The 20,201-nt window shown below is 43.1% G+C and overlaps 1 protein-coding gene across 10 annotated transcripts in view; it reads right to left on the minus strand.

The window, feature by feature from the left end:
* LOC122890074 (protocadherin gamma-C4) overlaps positions 1–20,201 on the minus strand; it is a 165,128-nt gene that overhangs the window by 130,843 nt on the left and 14,084 nt on the right. For 2 of the 10 annotated variants that reach the window (XM_044225841.1, XM_044225882.1), the window contains exon 1: positions 2,881–5,408. The exons of 2 other annotated variants lie outside the window; for them this stretch is intronic. In XM_044225841.1, the coding sequence (XP_044081776.1) occupies positions 2,881–5,301 (2,421 nt within the window). In that variant the 5' untranslated portion in view covers positions 5,302–5,408. Of the gene's footprint in view, positions 1–2,880; positions 5,519–5,983; positions 6,165–11,511; positions 14,468–15,574; positions 18,563–20,201 lie in introns of those variants that run through there. 6 more of the 10 variants (XM_044225873.1, XM_044225892.1, XM_044225897.1 and 3 more) reach the window with 6 other exon arrangements.

Genomic DNA, 20,201 nt, shown 5'->3' on the forward strand with positions numbered 1-20,201 from the left:
CAATTAGCAGTATATGAATAAAGTTTTGTTCTTCTTTCCTTGTTTCTCTTTATCTTGATTTCTTTCCTTTTTGGGTATCTCTATGTTGATTCATTTCAACTTTTCAGAAAGCATCAGTAATGCTGAAATTGCCTTTAAAAGGTCACAATTTATACTTACCTCTAAACCTTTATTTCAAAATAGTTTCAATAATTTCTTTATAGTAATATTATCTGATGTACACTTCTATCAGTGAAGGAAATGATAGCCGGAAAAAACTTTAGCCTATTCCCTCTCCTTTGCATTGCACAATTATTTTCCTGGTTATAAAATATAACATCAACCTTCAAAGATACCAGAGAGATATATTTTGCCTTCAAACACAAAGTAGCTAACCTTGATCTATTGCAATGAGGTACTGGTTCTCACTTTTGTGCTTAAATACAATATCCCATGATGACCTCAGTTGATGAAACAGTCCTTAGAATATTCATTCGCAATAGCATACTGGGTTTAACAGTTGTTTCTCTCCTTTGTTTAAAAATGTTTTTAAGTATCAAATGAATCTGGCTGGGGGAGTCTCCTTATCAAAATACCTGATAATCATATTTCTGCCCAACAAAGTGTCAGTAATATTGTCTTTTCCCCAAGCTTTTTATACATCTGAACCCTATGAAATATATGAAACCCACTTCCACACTATTGTACATCCCCTTTTATCCAAAATACCACCAATGCTATGTTCCCCCCAAAAATCCTTCTATTTAACTGGAAAGTGTAAACATAGCCAGGAAAACTTAGCCTATCATCCTCCTTCCTATTGCACAGTTATTTTCCCAGTTACAAAATGTAACATAAATCTTCAAAGTTACAAGGGGAATAATATTTTTGCATAGTTACTAGTAAAGAAGTAAATCCAAGTAAACAAGATTACTTGTCATCAACCACTTCTAGCTGCTGCTAGTCAACTGAAATGCTGGCCTTCACTGAAATGTCATATAACAAATATAAAAGTAGTTAACCCCAGACTGGGTTATTAGTAACTAAATTTTTCAGCAGATCCAATAAAATGAACCATTTTCTGGTCTAGGATCTGAGTATTTGGTTATTTCATAAAGCAAGCATCCCCAATCTCCCACTAGGAGAGACAAACACACTTCACATGGCTGTACCACTAAAATAGTGCAATAGAGTTTTGTTTTAAAACATCTAACTGCTTACTTCACAAGTGCCACTTGAAATGATATTTTATGTCATATTTTTTGGTTTCAGACAATAACCTTTATTGTTGCATTAGATGCATATCATTGATAAGATCTCAGCAAAGCTTGAAGCATACATTTCATTCTTTTAAGATTTTATTTATTTGAAAAAGCAAGAGAGAAATAAAGCATGGTGGGGAGGTGGAAGGGCAGGGGCAGAGGGAGAGGGAAAAGCAGACTCCCCGCTGAACATGAGGCCCCACTCAGGGCTCCATCCCAGTACTCTGAGATCATGACCTGAGCCAAAGGGACTGAGCCACCCAGGTGCCTCACAGATTTCAATCGTTAGGCATTAGTCTAGTCTTCTAGTAGAAGCCAACTTTAATAGACTATTACGCTTTAAATACATCAGGAAGTGAAATATCACTTCCCACCTGTCAGAATGGCTAAAATAAAAAACATAAGAAATGACAAGTGTTGGTGAGGATGTGGAGAAAAAGCAGCCTTCTTACGCTATTGGTGGGAATGTAAACTGGTGCAGTCACTGTGGAAAACAATATGGAGGCTCCTCAAAAAGTTAAAAATGGAACCATCCTATGGTCCAGTAATGGTGCTAATAGGTATTTACCAAGATACAAAAACACTATTTTTTTTAAAAGATTTTATTTATTTATTTGACAGAGAGAGATCACAAGCAGGCAGAGAGGCAGGCAGAGAGAGAGAGAAGGAAGCAGGCTCCCAGCTGAGCAGAGAGCCCGATGTGGGGCTCGATCCCAGGACCCTGAGACCATGACCTGAGCCAAAGGCAGCGGCTTAACCCACTGAGCCACCCAGGTGCCCCCAAAAACACTAATTTAAAGGGATACACCCACCCCTATGTTTATAGCATCATTATTTAAACTAGCCAAATTATGGAAACAGCCTAAGTATCCATTGACTAATGAACGGATAAAGAAAATGTGTGATTATTCAGCCATAAAAAGAATGAAATCTTGCCATTTGCAATGACATGGATGGAGCTAGAGTTTTTAATACTAGGTGAAATAAATCAGAGAAAGACAAATTCCATATGATATCACTCATATGTGAATTTAAGAAATGAACAAATGAGCAAGGAAAAAGAGAGAAACAAGCCAAGAAACAGACTCTTTTCTCTTTTTAAAGTTGGATCCATGCCCACATGAAGCCCAGCTCAGGGCAGGACTTCAACTAACCACCTTGAGATCAAGAAGCTGAATTGAGACCAACAGTTGGTTGCTGTACCCACTGAGGTACCCAAGTACTCCCAAGAAACGGACTCTTAACTATTAAGAACAAACTGATGGTTACCAGAGTGGAGGTGGATAACCTAGTGGGTAACCTCTTTGATAACCTAGGGCAATGGGAAAGATATAACAATTCATTCTCATTTATAGAACACATGAATTAAGAACACTGAGTGGAAAATAGATGGAAGGTATAAAAATGTGGTAGTCCACTTATTCACAATCTTGTCCACAGGTTTTCACTATGGAAAGGACACCAAAACCTATACCAACAAGTATTCTGTATTAAAGTATCACCACTGAAATAAATCGTTGAACTTGGTTTACCTCTTTAAAGGTTTTTCACTACACCTTCAGAACACTTGTTTCACAAAACAATCAAGAAAATTACACAAAATAATTTCTTGAGGATATAAAATAATTAGTGAACTCACCTGAATATTTTCGGCTTCATCCTTACATTCACGAAAATCTGTGGAGGTTAATAAGGAATCTTTTTTCTCACAGCTCTCCAAACTGAGGAGCATATCCGCATAGTTGGGCTGGGGGAAGATCAGGTGACTCTTGCGCGAGTCCGCGGTGAGGGACACCTCCTGCGAGTAGGTCTGCAGGAAAGCCCGCACCCCGTCCACGCCCACGAAGTGCGAGGCCGGCACGCCCACCAGCCCGCCTCCTGAAGCCTGGAGCACGCGCGACGCGTGCCAGCGCCTCAGCCTGAGCGCCAGCAGCACGATGACGAAGGCGAGGAAGACGCAGGAGACGGCCGCCACCGCCACCACCAGATAGAGCGTGAGGTCCGCATCGTCTGGGTCGGCGGGGGTCCCGATGCTGCCCAGGTCCGCCAGGACGTCGGGGATGCTGTCGGCCACGGCCACGGTGAGCGTGACGGTGGCCGACAGAGGGGGCTGCCCGTGATCCTGCACCGCCACCACCAGGCTCTGCTTGAGCGCGTCTCTGTCCAGCAGGGCCCGCGCTGTGCGCACCTCGCCCGTGTGCAGCCCCACCGCGAAGAGCCCTGGCTCGCTGGCCTTGAGCAGGCGGTAGGACAGCCAGGCGTTCTGGCCAGAGTCTCTGTCCACCGCCACCACCTTGGTGACCAGGTAGCCGGGCTCTGCGGATCTGGGCGCCAGCTCCACGCCTGTGGAACCGTCAGTGGGGAGAGCCGGGTACAGGATCTCTGGTATGTTGTCGTTCTGGTCCACAATGAATATACTCAAGGACACATTGCTGCTGAGTGGTGGGTCTCCGCTGTCCTGCGCAGTCACGCTCAACTGCAGGTCACGGAACTGCTCATAGTCGAAGGAGTGCAAGGCATACAGGATGCCTGTGTCAGAGTTGATGGACACATAGGAGGAGAGGGAAGCCCCCTGGAGAGTGTCTTCAAACAGGGAGTAAGTGACTCGAGCATTCTCCTGGCTGTCCGGGTCGGATGCAGTCACACAGAAGATGGAGGCACCTCTGGGATTGTTTTCAGGGATGTAGATAGAATAGGAGGACTGAGGGAAGGCAGGCGGATTGTCGTTGGTATCTGCCACGTTCATGGAGATGTGAGTTTCTGAGGACAAGGGTGGGGTTCCACCATCTGTGGCTATCAGTGTGATGTTATACACAGAGCATTTTTCCCGGTCTAGGTTTTTCGCTGTCATCAACCTATAGTAATTGTCTATTGATCTTTCTAATTTAAAAGGTAGATTTTCTGAAATAGTGCAGGTTACCTCACCATTCTTGCCGGAATCTCTATCTTGAAGGTAGAAAAGAGCAACTACAGTTCCAGGAGGAGTGTTTTCAGGGACTGAGTTGCTTACAGATGTTACAGTCACTTCTGGGGCATTGTCATTCACATCTAAAATTGTGATCATTACTTTAGCCCTTGTTATACTACCAGGACCGTCCTGAGCCTGAACTTCCATTTCATAGTAGCTGGACTCTTCATAATCTAGGCCTTCTAAAGTTGATAATTCTCCTGTATGAGGGTTCAGCTGGAATATCTGCAGAATCTTCTGAGTTATTTTCCGGAAAGAATATGTCACTTCCCCATTGACTCCCTCATCCAGGTCAACGGCATGCACCATTAGCAATCTCGTACCCACCGGCACATTCTCGGGGACAGTTGCTTGGTACTGAGGCAAAGAGAAGACTGGAGCGTGATCGTTCACATCTACCACTGTTACTTGGATGTGGGCGGTCTGGGATCGGGGTGGGTCGCCACCATCAGAGGCTGTCAGGAGTAGGTGGTGAACCGCCTCTTCCTCTCGATCCAGCACCCTTTCCAGCACTAATTCTGGATATTTACCTCCATCGTCTCCAGTCTGCACTGCCAGGGAGAAGTGATGATTGGGGTTGAGCTGGTAGCTCTGGAGAGAGTTCGTGCCCACATCTGGATCCCGAGCCTCATTTAACGGAAACCGCACCCCAGGAGCTGTGTTCTCCGTTATTTTCACAGTCATTTCTTCTGTCAAGAATCTGGGAGCGTTGTCATTAACATCTATTATTTCCACTTCTACTGGGTGCAGATCCATTTTATCCATCAGGATGTTAAAGTTCACTAGGCACCGCGCACTCTGAGCACAGAGCTCCTCCCGGTCTATCCTGTCCGCGGTGATCAAGCTGCCACTTCGCGGATTCAGAGCGAAAAGCTGCGTCCTACCTCTGGAGACGATGCGGACTCCACGCTCCTCCAGTTCCCCGGGCTCCAGACCCAGATCCTTAGCGATATTACCCACAAAAGATCCTTTGTCTGTCTCCTCTGGCACAGAGTAGAGAATATGTCCTGCCCAAGCTTCCTTCTGGGTTCCCAGGAGGATGGAGAGCAGGATGAATCTTCTGTATTCCCCACCCCTCTGCGGAGCCGCCATTGTTGTGCTGATCTTGTTTAGACGCTGGGCTGTCTCCTGTTGTGCTTCTGGATTCCAGTGTGTCAGCGTGGAATCTTTTGTATTCGTAAAAGAAGCGCAGTATCTAGTATAAGAGACCTGAGTTTGATGAATCTTGGAAGAGAGTTTGTCTCAATCTGGTGTTTCTTTGTATTATAAAGCTCAGTAGTTCTGGCAGATCTCTCGCACCATTTTCCCCCTGGTTGGTGAACAGCGGCGCTCAGAGTCCTTACTAAGTTACTGCACCATATTGAAGCAAAATAACTGATTTTTCAGAAAGTTGTTCTATCCTTCAAAATCCTTCCATTTATATTTCTTTGATCTATATATCTTTGATATTATTTAAAAATATATTTAAAGAAGATGAATTAATGCAACGATGTTCATGATGGGTGCTTACTAATTCGAGCTAATTTTTAAAGTTTTTTTGTTTTGCATTTCAACTTTGAAATGATGTCGGGTACTGCCTCAGACTTCATAGAACCCAGTGAAATCAGTGTTTACAGGCAAAAAAGTGTGATTTATTTTGAAAAGGTATGTGTGTATATATATATAAGAAAAACGTTATATAGAAACAGTTTACATCAGAGTATAATAAAATTAACTCAATAATTCTGAACACAAACTATGTTCTACACACCACCATGTAAGACTCAGAGAGTCAAAATTTTCTTTAGAATACAGAGAGGTAATTTAATAAAGTTTTTGATTGGAGGGACTCTTAGAGATGATTTAGTCCATTACCTTCATTTTAATAATTTTAAAAATGAGAGAGAATTGCCTTGTCCTTGACTATATAATAGTAAAACCATTGTTGGAATACAAATATTCTCACTTCCAGTGTTCTGAGAAGAAAAAGGGAAATCATTTACCTTGGCTGATGCTTTATGCTCAAAATGTGCCTTTAGAGAGGAGGTAAGAACCCTAGCAGCAACGGAACAGCTATAGAACACAACTCGTTTTGCATAGGAGGCAGGAATATGCAGATTCTACCGCCCATGGATCCATAAGAAAGTGGGTGTTGACTGCTTCTTTCATTGTGCAATTCAAACAGCCATCCTACCCAATTCTAGAATAACTGAAAAAAGGCAGGCCTTTGAGCATACACTGTCCTGAGAAGCTCCTTAGTGGTACCAATTGTTCCAATGATGTTAATTAAGTAAAACTGAACTGTTGATAGATCTGAGGCTACTCTTAGCTGACAAAAATAAAATTCTTTCCACAGAGCTGCAGGAGAAAAGAGTTACCAGTCCTGAAATGACGACCTGGCAAAAAATAAATTTACCTTATGGGGTGCCTGGCTGACTTAGTCAGAAGAGCACACAGCTCTTGAGTTCAGGGTTGTAAGTTCAGGCCCCATGTTTGGTGTAAAGATTACTTATGTAAATAAATAAACTTTAAAAGAAAGAAATAACCTTGCTTTGTAAATTATTTTAACCCCTAGGGGAATAGATAACAGCACTAGGAGGAGGAGGAGGAGGAGGAGGAGGAGGAGAAGAAAGCAGAAGTAACTTTGAAAAATGCTTCTTAGCAGGGCAGCTGGGTGGCTCAGTGGGTTAAAGCTTCTACCCTTTGGCTCAGGTCATGATCCCAGGGTCTTGGGATCAAGCCCTGCATTGGGCTCTCTGCTCAGCAGGGAGCCTGCTTCCTCTTCTCTCTCAGTCTGTCTGTCTGCCTCACCGACTACTTGTGATCTTTGTCTGTCAAATAAATAAATAATCTTAAAAAGAGAAAAAATGCTTCCTAGCTTAGTTGCTGAGGATTTCCTAAGTAATCGATTTCTGTTCTTTGATGGCACTGTTCCAAAATATAGGCAATTCTTTGAATGAACAGCTGTTTCAATCTATCTATCAATTTATAGCCATATTTGCTTTCACCAAGTAGATAGAATAACTTTTTGTTCAAAGGAGCCAACATGAGCATTACAGATTAATTCCATAAGTAGAAATTAAACACTATTTGTTTAGTAGTGATTTTGAATTTTCTGTTGACATAAACAAAGTCATTAAAGATCATGAGTACTGCAGACATTTTCCAACAAAATTTGGAGTCTAGATGTTATGGTTCCCAATGTTCTGATCTTTTTCTACCTAACACTTCAAAATTCATAGGGTCATCTCACATTTGTTTCCTATTCTACTATTTTTAAAAAGTCTCAGTTAATTTATTACTTCTGGATAACTTCTTTGGAGCTAATTAACTGAGATCTAGATAAATAAGATTATGAACATACTCTGAATATAAAGCATACTTCAGGAAGTACCTTGGCTGTATTATCTCTAGTAATCAAATTTCCTTAAGTTACTCTACAACATAAATTTAAATATTAAAGATTCTGCTGGACCACTAAGATACATTAAATATAACATAAGCCCACTATATACAATGGAAATAAGTTTACAGTTTTAAAAGAAGTATGTTATTACTGATTGACTTACTGGGAAGAATTGACCTTAAGAATCGACCTTCATTTTTATACTTGCATTAAAAAATTCTATGGAAAAAATTCTGTGGGAAGTAATTGACTTCTGAGACATTAAGTTACTCATCTTCCCTTTCTTTTTATTTTTAAAGGTTTTAGTTATTTATTTGACAGAGAGACACAGCGAGAGAGGGAAAACAAGCACGGGGAGAGGGTGAAGGAAAAGCAGACTTCCAGCAGAGTGGGGAGCCTGATGTGGGGCTTGATCCCAGGACCCTGGGAGCATGACCTGAGCCAAAGGCAGACGCTTAACGACTGAGCCACCCAGGCACCCCTCTTCTTTCTTTTCTCCTTTTTTTAAAGATTTTATTTATTTATTTGAGAGAGAGAGATCACAAGCAGGGGGAGTGGCAGGCAGAGGGTGAGGAAGAAGCAGGCTCCCCTGCTGAGCACAGAGTCAGACAAGGGACTCTATCCCAGGATCCTGAGCTAAAGCTGCTTAACTGCTTAACTGAATGACCCACCCACGTGCCCCAATCTTCTCTCCTTTCTTTATGGAACTTTTTTCTAATGGGAAAACATTTGTTTAGAGCTCTGTTTGGGTTTCCATTCCCAGGCAAATATGCAGGTATTATTTTCTATTTCTCTCTTAAATTTTACTCCTTCCCTTTGACAGCTGCTACCTCAACAGAAGCTTGATCAGACGGGTTGTTTTCACAATGATAAACTAGCCCAATAATTTGGTAGGCTTTTCCCCCTGATGCTTCAAAATTCAGTATATACTCAAAATCTCAGACTGTTTATCTTATTAACAATGATCTGTATGTATGTAAGTCAGAGAGCCTCAGTTAGCCAGAATTTAGCAAATTCCATGACTGCTAGGATTTAACACTTGGTCAGTCTGCATGAATGAATGATTATTACTGAGAGTAAAATCTGATAGCTTCCCCAATAAAATATTTTATTTATTTAAATGAAATGGTCATAGGTAATTCAGATAAAAGAATAAAATAAACCATCCTATACTACCCCAGTTAGTGATGTGAGCAGTTAAGAGAATAAAATAAACCAGCCTACTATCCATAAAACAGTCAGTGAGCTTTGCTTATAAATGGATATAGTTTGCTTTGTTTCCTTTTTCAAGATGTTTTAAATAATCCAGAATTGTTGATATAAAAAATAGCATTTACATTCTCAGATCATATGAAACAAAGCTTAATACATGTATGAGAAAATGACTCCCATGACAAATATTCAAGATTCAAGTTCTTGCAAATTATTTACTATTAAGTTCTTTTTTTTAAAAGATTTTATTTATTTATTTGATAGAGATCACAAGTAGGCAGAGAGGCAGGCAGAGAGAGAGAGAGAGAGAGGAGGAAGCAGACTCTCACTGATCAGAGAGCCCAATGTGGGTCTCGATCCCAGGACCCTGAGATCATGACCTGCACCAAAAGCAGAGGCTTAACCCTCTGAGCCACCCTGGCACCCCTATTAAGTTCTTTTTTGAAAAGATTCAATTTATTTATTTATTTGAGAGTGAGTGTGCACACATGGGGTAAGGGACAAAGGGATGGGGGGAGAGAGTCTTCAGCAGACTCTGCAATAAGTGTGGGGTTCAACTTGGGGATTGGCCTCAAGACCCTGAGATCTCTGCCTGAGCTGAAACCAAGAGTCAGATGCTTAACTGACTGCACCTGTGACACTCAAATATCTTATTCACTATTAAATTTTGATTAAAACCATCAAAGGATAGTATCACAAACATACAAACAAATCAGATTTGAAAATGTGTGTGACTGGAACCTCCTAGTCATATACATTCAGAATCTTGAAATAAATAATTCTACAATAACTGCTTATGTAAATATCCCAATATTGATTTAGAGAAATATATATTACCTTTAGTAACTAATTTAAGCATATCAACTCAATATTACCTTAAAAAAGACTGACAATTTCAGGTTACAGAAGAGGTTCTCATTTATTTTCAAGAGATCTTTTTCAACTCTTTATGTTACAAGTGCATAGCAAATTCAGAAGCATAAGTGGCTTTTGCATTATCAGGTCATATCATCCTCCACCTCAGGATTGGCAAAGACCTTGGCTATCATATACTTCAACAACTCATCAAATTCTATTATCCTCTGTATTCTGTTAACTCCAGGGCCATCAACTTACTTTTGGAAAGAGCTAATAATAGAACCTCCCACTTCCTAGGCAATCCATTTTCCATTAGAACAACTTCAGCAACAACTACAAAAAAAGAACAACTCAAAATTTTGGTTTTTTTCTACTCACCAAGCCAGTTTCATCCACACCTTTGGGCCATGATGACTTAAACTAAGTATTCTTGTAACAACAACCTCCTTTCCTTAAATATTTGAATAGAGTTTCTACATGACAGAAGCCTTATTTTTATCTGGGTTAAATATGCTAAATTATTTAAATTTTCATTTGAACACTGTGAATCCTGCATTCTCCCATTCACTATTCAGTCCTCTATTTTTTAGGGGTATGGCCTTGTAAGTCGACCGTAATAAGCATATTTAAAAATTCACTTTCATTTTAAAATATTATCAAAAGCACATAGATTGCAGAAGACATTGTAGTAGGCAAGCAGCATCAGGTGCTTACATTTGTTAAAAATCAAAATTATAATACTGGTGATGTCAACAAATACTTGTTTATGGCTTTACAGTTGAAAAAACATTAATAAAATCATTTTATTATATTTTCTCAGAATTTGTGTGAGGTAGGTAAGTCTTTTTAATTTACATGTTAATTTAAAAACTGTGACTCCCCAAGATGAATAACAGATAATTCCAGCAATATTATTCAGGTTTTCTAACACCAAAGATCAGATCTTCTCTGCTACAGACATCAATTACTTTTATCTTCCATAAAAATAATTTTTTTAAAGATTTTATTTATTTATTTGAGAGAGATTTATTGAGAGAGATCACAAGCAGGCAGAGAGAGGAGGAAGCAGGCTCCCTGCTGAGCAGAGATCCCGATGCGGGCCTTGATCCCAGGATTCCGAGTTCATGACCTGAGCCGAAGGCAGCGGCTTAACCCGCTGAGCCACCCAGGTGCCCCCAAAATAATTTTTGATTCCTAAGTAGTAAAGATCACAGATCTCCATTATTTTAGAAAACACTTGCTTTTAGTTAACATTGGTGAAAAACTGAGATCTTGATCTTTAACAGAGGCTGCAATTTTTTTTTTACATTAGAAAGAGTATCCTTTTTATAAAAGAGTTTATTTATTTTGGAGAGAGAGAAGAGACAGAGCACACGTATCAGGAACTGGCAGGGGGAAAGAGAGGGAGAATCTTAAGCAGACTCTGGGCAGAGTGCAGAACCCTGGGCTCATTCTCAGGACCCTGAGATGAGGACCCTGAGATTATGACCTGAGCCTAAATCTGAGTTTAACCCACTGGGCCACCAGGTACTCCCATTAGGAAAAGAATCTTACAGATGTCACAATTCAGGGAGGAAAAAAAACAACAAAAGAGATATATGTAACCCAAAGCATGAAGATCTTGCCAGCAGGAGAAAAGCAAGGAAAATCTACAGTATACACAAGTAAGCATTTTTTTTCATGAAATTAGAATACTAAGAGTATTAAGATTTAATAGAGCTCTATTGATTAAAAAAAAGAAACTTCTGAAAATTGGCTCAATGCAAAGACTAATAAAACTAAGCAGTTATCAAAGAAAATTTTAAACTTTCCTGTTCAAATAAAACTAATAAAAGGAATAATCTCACCTGAACAAGGGAGTCTTCCTCTTTACAAAAACCTGAATCTTCCTGAATCAAAAGAGGCTCGCTTTTCCCACAGCTCTCCTGGCTGATGAGTGTGTCCGCATAGTTGGGCTGGGGGAAGATCAGGTGACTCTTGCGCGAGTCCGCGGTGAGGGACACCTCCTGCGAGTAGGTCTGCAGGAAAGCCCGCACCCCGTCCACGCCCACGAAGTGCGAGGCCGGCACGCCCACCAGCCCGCCTCCTGAAGCCTGGAGCACGCGCGACGCGTGCCAGCGCCTCAGCCTGAGCGCCAGCAGCACGATGACGAAGGCGAGGAAGACGCAGGAGACGGCCGCCACCGCCACCACCAGATAGAGCGTGAGGTCCGCATCGTCTGGGTCGGCGGGGGTCCCGATGCTGCCCAGGTCCGCCAGGACGTCGGGGATGCTGTCGGCCACGGCCACGGTGAGCGTGACGGTGGCCGACAGAGGGGGCTGCCCGTGATCCTGCACCGCCACCACCAGGCTCTGCTTGAGCGCGTCTCTGTCCAGCAGGGCCCGCGCTGTGCGCACCTCGCCCGTGTGCAGCCCCACCGCGAAGAGCCCTGGCTCGCTGGCCTTGAGCAGGCGGTAGGAAAGCCAGGCGTTCTGGCCAGAATCTCTGTCCACTGCCACCACCTTGGTGACCAGGTAGCCGGGCTCTGCGGATCTGGGCGCCAGCTCCACGCCTGTGGAACCGTCAGTGGGGAGAGCCGGGTACAGGATCTCTGGTATGTTGTCGTTCTGGTCCACAATGAATATACTCAAGGACACATTGCTGCTGAGTGGTGGGTCTCCGCTGTCCTGCGCAGTCACGCTCAACTGCAGGTCACGGAACTGCTCATAGTCGAAGGAGTGCAAGGCATACAGGATGCCTGTGTCAGAGTTGATGGACACATAGGAGGAGAGGGAAGCCCCCTGGAGAGTGTCTTCAAACAGGGAGTAAGTGACTCGAGCATTCTCCTGGCTGTCCGGGTCGGATGCAGTCACACAGAAGATGGAGGCACCTCTGGGGTTGTTTTCAGGGATGTAGACAGAATAGGAGGACTGAGGGAAGGCAGGTGGATTGTCGTTGATATCTGCCACATTTAGGTAGATAAGTGTTTCTGTAGACAAAGGTGGAATTCCTTTGTCTGTAGCTCTTATAGTGATGTTGTACAAGGATATCTGTTCTCGATCTAGTACTGTATTGGTCACTAATTGATAATAATTGTCTACTGATTTTTCCAGTTCAAATGGCAGACTTCTTGAGATGGAACAGGTTACCAGGCCATTCAGGCCAGAGTCTCGATCATATACTTGAAAAAGAGCAATTACTGTTCCTGGAGGCGTACTTTCAGCAACTGATCTACTTCCAGATGTAACTACCACTTCTGGTACATTATCATTTACATCCAAGATAGTTATTACGACTTTTGCTCTGTCGACTAGACCTGGCCGATCCCTGGCTTCAACATCCAACTCATAAAAGCTTGAGTCCTCATAGTCTAGATTTGCAGAAGTTGCTATTTCTCCAGTGGAAACATTCAAGCAGAAAATCTTTGAGATCTTTTCTGTTACCCTTAGGAAGGAGTATGTTACTTCTGCGTGGACTCCTTCATCCTGGTCAGTAGCATTTACCAGCAATACTGGTGTACCTACTGGCAGATTTTCAGGAAGACTCACACGGTAGATAGGCTGAGTAAACACTGGAGCATTGTCATTCACGTCTAGGACAATCACCAGAATTCGTGCAGTGCCTGAGCGAACAGGGTCACCGCCATCCACAGCAGTAAGGACCAGGTGGTGAATGGCCTCTCCCTCCCGATCCAGGGCGCGCTCCAGCACCAGCTCTGGATATTTGGGCCTATTGGCTTCGCTCCACACGTCCACTGAGAAGTGACTGTTCTCGCTGAGTCTGAATCCCTGAAGAGAGTTCATTCCCACATCCAGGTCATAGACCTCCATTAGTGGAAAACGAGAGGATGGGACTGCATTTTCCAGAATTTTCACTTCTAATTCTTCCCTGAAGAATCGGGGTGTATTGTCATTAATATCCACTATTTCCACTTCTATGGGATAAAGATTCAGTTTATCCTCAATAAGGATGTTAAAACTGACCAGACACGGTGCAGTCTGGGCACAGAGCTCCTCCCGGTCTATCCTGCCCGCGGTGACCAAGCTGCCGCTTCGCAGGTTCAGAGTGAAAAGCTGCGACCTACCTCTGGAGACGATGCGGACCCCACGCTCCGCCAGCTCCTGGGGATCCAGCCCCAGATCGTGGGCTATGTTTCCCACGAAGGAACCTTTGTCCAGCTCCTCAGGAATGGAATATCGGATCTGCCTGGCCCCGGCCTCCCACAGAGTCCCCAGAAGAATGAAGAGCACCACCATCCCGCTGCGGCGCTGGCGCTTTTGCAGAGCAGCCATTACTGGCTCCTTAAGGACTTCCTTGGGATTTTGAGTAGCGAGAACAGGTTTGCAATCACTTTTGTGCTTCTCAGAATTGGAAGTCAAGCTCCGTAAACAAGTAGATCAGTTGAGAAGCGTTTTAAATTAGAATTTCTGCGCAGCTGGAGAGCTATCCTGTCTGATCTGCTTTTTTGCTGGGGATATAACCCCAGTTCTCGGTGTTTTCCTTGCCCGGGTTAGTGAACAGCGACACTTAGAGTCCTAACTTAATACTGCACCGTCTTTGTGAAACCATCATACAGAGAATCTTATTTTGGCTAGATCTTGCTTAGGTGTCACTGGTAACATTTCTCTCCCCAAAAGAATAAAAAAGAATATTTTGAATAATTTTAGATGTTCCCTGGAATTTGCCACTCATTTTTGTGTTATAGCTCTTAGGGCCTTGGAGAACAGAAATAAGATTACACTTTTATGTAAATCTTGAATTTTCACATTCCACCATAATTTGTATTTGCCCCATTTGCATTTTTTATTATTTAAGTTTTTATTTAAATTCTAATTATTTAACATATAGTGTAATATTAGTTTCAGGAATAAAATTCAGTGATTCATCACTTACATATAACAAACACCCAGTGTTCATCACAAGTGCCCTCCTTAATATCCATCATCCATTTAGTCCATCCCCCTGGCCATCTCCCCTCCAGCAACCCTCAATTTGTCCTCTATAGTTAAAAGTCTTTCTTATTTGTCCCATTTCCAATAATGGCACCAGCAACAACACATTTAGAACCAATCCACCTACTGCCAGTTACAAGTATTGCCATTTTTAGATGTCACTATTTTATTAACACATAGAATAAATAACCTTAGGCAATATTTCTGTATACCTTTTAAAAAATGAAAGGGGGTGCTTGGCTGGCGCAGTTGGAGGAGACTGCAACTAATCTTAAGATTATTTTTTTCTAACTATATTATTTATTCACTTGAGAGGGAGCATGAAAGAGGGGAAGGGCAGAGGGAGAAACAGACTCCTCACTGAGCAGGGAGCATAACCCAGGGCTCAATCCCAGGACCCAGAGATCATGAGTTGAGCTGAAGGCAGATGCTTAACCAACTGATTCACCCAGGTGCCCCAGAGACTGCAACTCTTGATCTTGGGGTTGTGAGTTTGAGCTTCCTGTTGGGTGTAGAGAGGACTTAAATGAATTTTTAAAAGTTTTAAAAAATAAAAACATGAAAAAAATGTGAAAATATATTGACTACAATGACAAAAATTTATATATTATATACAAAACAGTTTAGGATTAACTGCACTGAGACTAAGTAAACCACTTGATTACCTACATTTGTGTTTAATTATATATTTATAATATGTTTCCCAATGACAATATGATACTAAGGTATCAAAAATGTTTAAGGATATATGGCTTTATATTTAATAAAAATTTCAAGACCATCACAAGGCCACTTCCCATGAAAGACTGCAACACAGATAAATGAACAAAAAATCTAACAATCCCCCCATGTGATGCCCAGAAAAATCAATAAAACACAATAAAATCAGGGCATACTTAACCTGTATACATTTTACTTCTATCATAATTTTTGATCTATAGTTACAATTATGGAAAGAAAGGGTTTTGAAGCAACTCACCTGTTGCAAACTGACTGAATTAGAATTCATTTGGGTATCTGCATTACTGGTACTTTCAAACCAAGCGGCTTCATTACACAGAAGATCTTGTGGTGGAGTATTTTCAGGCTTTATATTGAGAAATTTAAACTCGGTCTTTGAAGAATGTGAGGCAGCACATAAATTGTAAGAATAAGGCAAAGTCCCTTCGCTGAAGTTGGGGAGAACCCCAGATTCGGTCTTGGAGCAGACATTAGTCTGAAAGCAGCCCCAGGAGGCAGGGCTGGAGGAGCGGCACAGGCTCAGGGCAACCGCCAAAATCACCGCGAGGAGGAACAACACCGAAATCAAGGCCAAAGCCACCACCAGGTAAAACTGCAGCTCCGCCTGGGGATCAGAGGGCTCAGGGCGGTCGCTGACATCCGGCAGCACCTCCTGCAAGCTGTCGGCGAAAACCAGGAGCAGCGTGGCAGTGGCCGAGAGCGGCGGCTGTCCCCCATCCCGCACAGCGACCAGCAGGCGCTGGCGGGCCGCGTCCCGGTCGCCCAAAGCACGCGCCGTGCGCACCTCGCCCGTGCGCAGCCCCAGGCTGAAGAGTCCCGGCTCGCTGGCCTGCAGCACGTGGTACGACAGCCAGGCATTGTGTCCCGAGTCGGCGTCCACCGCCACCACCTTGGTGACCAGGTAGCCGGGCTGCGCGGCGCGCGGCACCGTGTCGAACAGCGCCGAGCCGTCGGGCCCCAGCGCCGGGTACAGCACCCGCGGCGCGTTGTCGTTGCGGTCGCCCACCAACACGCGCAGGCTCACGTTGGCGCTGAGCGCGGGCGAGCCCTGGTCGCGCGCCTGCAGGGTCAGCTCGAAGGCGCGCAGCTGCTCGTGGTCGAAGGCACGCTGCGCGAACACCACCCCGCTCTGCGCGCTCACGGACACGTAGGATTCCAGCGCCCGTGGCTCCAGGTCGCTGGCGATGATAGAGTAGGAGACGCGACCGTTGGGCCCCAGATCCGGGTCAAAGGCGCTGACTTGGGCGATGGAGGCTCCAGGAAGGTTGTTCTCGGCAATGTGAACCAAATAGAAAGGCTGTTGGAAAACTGGTGCGTTGTCGTTGACATCAATTATGTTCAAGGTGACACTTCCGTTGGAGGAGAGAGGCGGCTTTCCTCTGTCTGTGACTGTGATGGTGATATTGTATTTTGGAGTCTGTTCTCGATCTAGGGCTCCATCTGTGACCAACTTGTATGTATTTTGTGTATCTTGAACTATCTTAAATGGGAACTTTCCTTTTAGTTGGCAGAAAACTTCCCCATTAAATCCAGAATCTAGGTCACGTGTTTTGATCAGGGCAACAACAGTCCCCAGCTCAGCATCTTCTTGAATATGTTTAGATTCAGAATCCAAGGTTACCTGAGGAGCATTGTCATTTTCATCCAAAATATCTATTTGAATTTTACAGTGTGCAGTGTGTCGTCCACCATCCTTTGCTTCCACCCCAATTGTGTAGCTCTCTCTCTCTTCAAAGTCCAGTTCTCCACCAGTGGTGAGTTCCCCTGTTTTACTGTCCAGCTTGAACAGCTGTCTCACTACAGTGCCAGTGTTGATGAAAGCATATGTAATCTCAGCATTGACCCCCTCATCCAAGTCAGTGGCCATCACACTTAGTACAGAGGAGCCCGTGGGCAGGTTCTCTTGAACAGTGGCCCTATACACATCCTGGGTGAACACTGGTGGGTTGTCATTTGCATCTGCCACAACCACAATTACCTGGGTAGTGCAGCTTCTTGCTGGGTCCCCCCCATCCACAGCGGTGAGGACCAGGTGGTGGCAGGACTGCTCTTCCCTGTCCAGGGGAGTCTTCACTACCAGTTCTGGGTACCTACTGCCATCTGGGTTCTCCTTCTGAATCAAAGAGAAGTGCGGATTGGGGCTGAGGTAGTACTGCTGCAGGGAATTGACACCTACATCTAAATCTTGAGCGGATTCCAGGGAAAAAGTGGCTCCAGTTAGGGCCAGTTCACTGATTTCCAGTTCAGTGATATTTTGGCTAAAGGTCGGTGGGTTATCATTGATATCCTGAATTACCACACTTATATGAAAGAAGTTCAAAGGCTTTTCCGCGACGATTTCGAATTCTAGAACACACGTTGACTTCTTGCCACAAATCTGCTCTCGGTCTATACGGTCGCTCACAAGTAAGTCCCCGTTCTCAGTACTCACTGTAAAGAATTTCTTCTGTGCACTAATCCGCAGGTTTCGGGTAGGCAAATCTCGCATGCCAAGCCCCAGATCCTTGGCGAGGTTCCCCACCAGTGAGCCCATGGCCAGCTCCTCGGGAATAGTGTAGCGGACCTGCTCTGGGAGCACCGGACAGAACAAAGACAGCAAAAAGAGAAATGGCATTCGTCTCCGCCCAGCCGGGCCCTTCTGTCCCAAGCGGTCTCCCATCCCAATTTCTGCGACGTTGCCTTTCTGATTCCGAAGAGCTACGATCGCTAAATGATCCCAAGAACTCTCTGAGCAGGAGTAACTCCTTGATTTGTCTTGGCAGGCAGACTCTCCGACAGATATCTCGGCGGCAGAGAACCAGAGAGTGAGTGTCCAGTTACCGCGGTTCCGCCTTGGGGAGGCGATTGCTTTGCGTCGGGAGAAGCTGATACTACGCTCAGTACTAGCCAACAGCGGCACCCCGCGTCCCGGCTGCAGAACTGCAGTAGTGGTTACTAAAGGAGCTCCAAATCAGGAGTGGGTTAAAAGAAAATTCTACTGTATCCTTATACAGATACTCATTCTTCCAATTTTACAAGGATTTTTAACATCTTAAATATTTACTATATCTCCGATCTGGCGGTCATTTTATTTGAATTTGAACTTTTCCCATCTAAATCAATTGAGTTTTACTCTTCAAAGAGCAGAGGCAAATTGCTTGAAGATGTTTACTGACATCGTCGTGGTTTTTGTTTCCGTTTTCATAAAATGGTCATAATAACTTCTTCCCTGTGTTCCTTAGTAAAACTGAAGACCAAATGAAATGATATGCAGAAAATGACACAAATGAAAGTACTGGTGGTGGTGAGGGCAGAAAATGTAATATGAAAATTCTTGAAATATCAGCTTGATAGTAAGATTATTCCACTTGTTTCTTTTCTTCTAACGTACAAACGTTACAAATCTCATAGCTTTTAGTTTTAGCCTATGTTTCACTTCCTTCAATATTATCATTACCACGTTACCCCCAAACTAGACAGGTAAGCAGAGATTGGTTGTCCTTACAAAATACAAGTGTGGTAAGAAGCAAGAAACTCTCAAAAAAAAAAGAAGCAAGAAACTCTTTTCCTTAGTTTCCAAGTGTCTATGTTTAACTGACCATGATTTTATTTATTTTTTTTATAATTTAAAGATTTTATTTATTTATTTGTGAGAGAGAGAGGGAGAGAGAGCGAGCACAGGCAGACAGAGAGGCAGGCAGAGGCAGAGGGAGAAGCAGGCTCTCTGCTGAGCAAGGAGCCCGATGTGGGACTCGATCCCAGGACGCTGGGTTCATGACCTGAGCTGAAGGCAGCTGCTTAACCAACTGAGCCACCCAGGCGTCCCCTGACCATGATTTTAAAACTATCCACCGATTTTTATTTTTTCCACACTACACTACCATTGTCTTTAACTGTACTGTTTCTTCTCAAGTCACTTAGCAATGGTGAGCCATTTGAAATTTGGGAATGAAGTATGAGTCCTTATAATTATATATTCTAAAGAAAGAATCTATGTTGTCCCCAGATCACGATCAGATCATCCTAACTCTTTGTACTGACATTCTTTCCATGTCAATTTTCATGTTCCTGATAGGTGTCTTCAGGTTTTTTTAAAAAGATTTGATTTGTCAGAGAAAAACAGACAGAGAGCACACAAACAGGGGGAGCAACAGAGAGAAGGAGAAGCAGATGCCCCACTGAGCATGGAACCAGATACAGGAGGGATCATGATCAGAGCTGAAGGCAGATGCTTAACCGAATGAGCCACTCAGGTGTCCTGAGGCCTTACTGTTTTAATTCAATTTCTAAACTAGAATCTTCATAAAGACATTTTTTAAACCTATACATTGTAATTCTACAACTTAGCAGTAGGTAGCAATGTTGAACTCATAGTGGAATAGCATTAGACATCTTAAACTACTCATTGTATTCATGATTCTAGACAGAAACTCACCCACATATCTACTTCATACAAACATAAAAAACATAGACTCAAGACTTTGCTCCAAAACATGACTGAAGAAGTGTCTTTCCAGCATGTTATGAACACTTGAAGGAGAGCTATCTTTTCAGAGCACATATGAAACTAAAGATTCAAATATGTAAACAATTATATAGTATATATAGCATATATGCTCAGAGAGTTATAGCAAGCATTTTATTACCTAAAGTCTATTGAAGTTTATAGAGGTTTAAGAGGTATTTTCCATTGCATGAAAAAGTTAACATAGGACACATATCCAAAATGTATAACCTTTTCTTTAAACTGTAATGAAAAAACTATTTGTTATAAAATATAAGGGAAAAGTGAGTTTTCATGTAGGAGGGAATGATCTCAGTCTCCATCATACAGATTCTCATTACTCTTTGGATGCATTCACTATTCAGTGAAACTGCACATTTTA

Source organism: Neovison vison, chromosome 1 (assembly GCF_020171115.1).
Source record: "Neovison vison isolate M4711 chromosome 1, ASM_NN_V1, whole genome shotgun sequence".
NCBI classification, from domain to species: Eukaryota; Metazoa; Chordata; class Mammalia; order Carnivora; family Mustelidae; genus Neogale; species Neogale vison.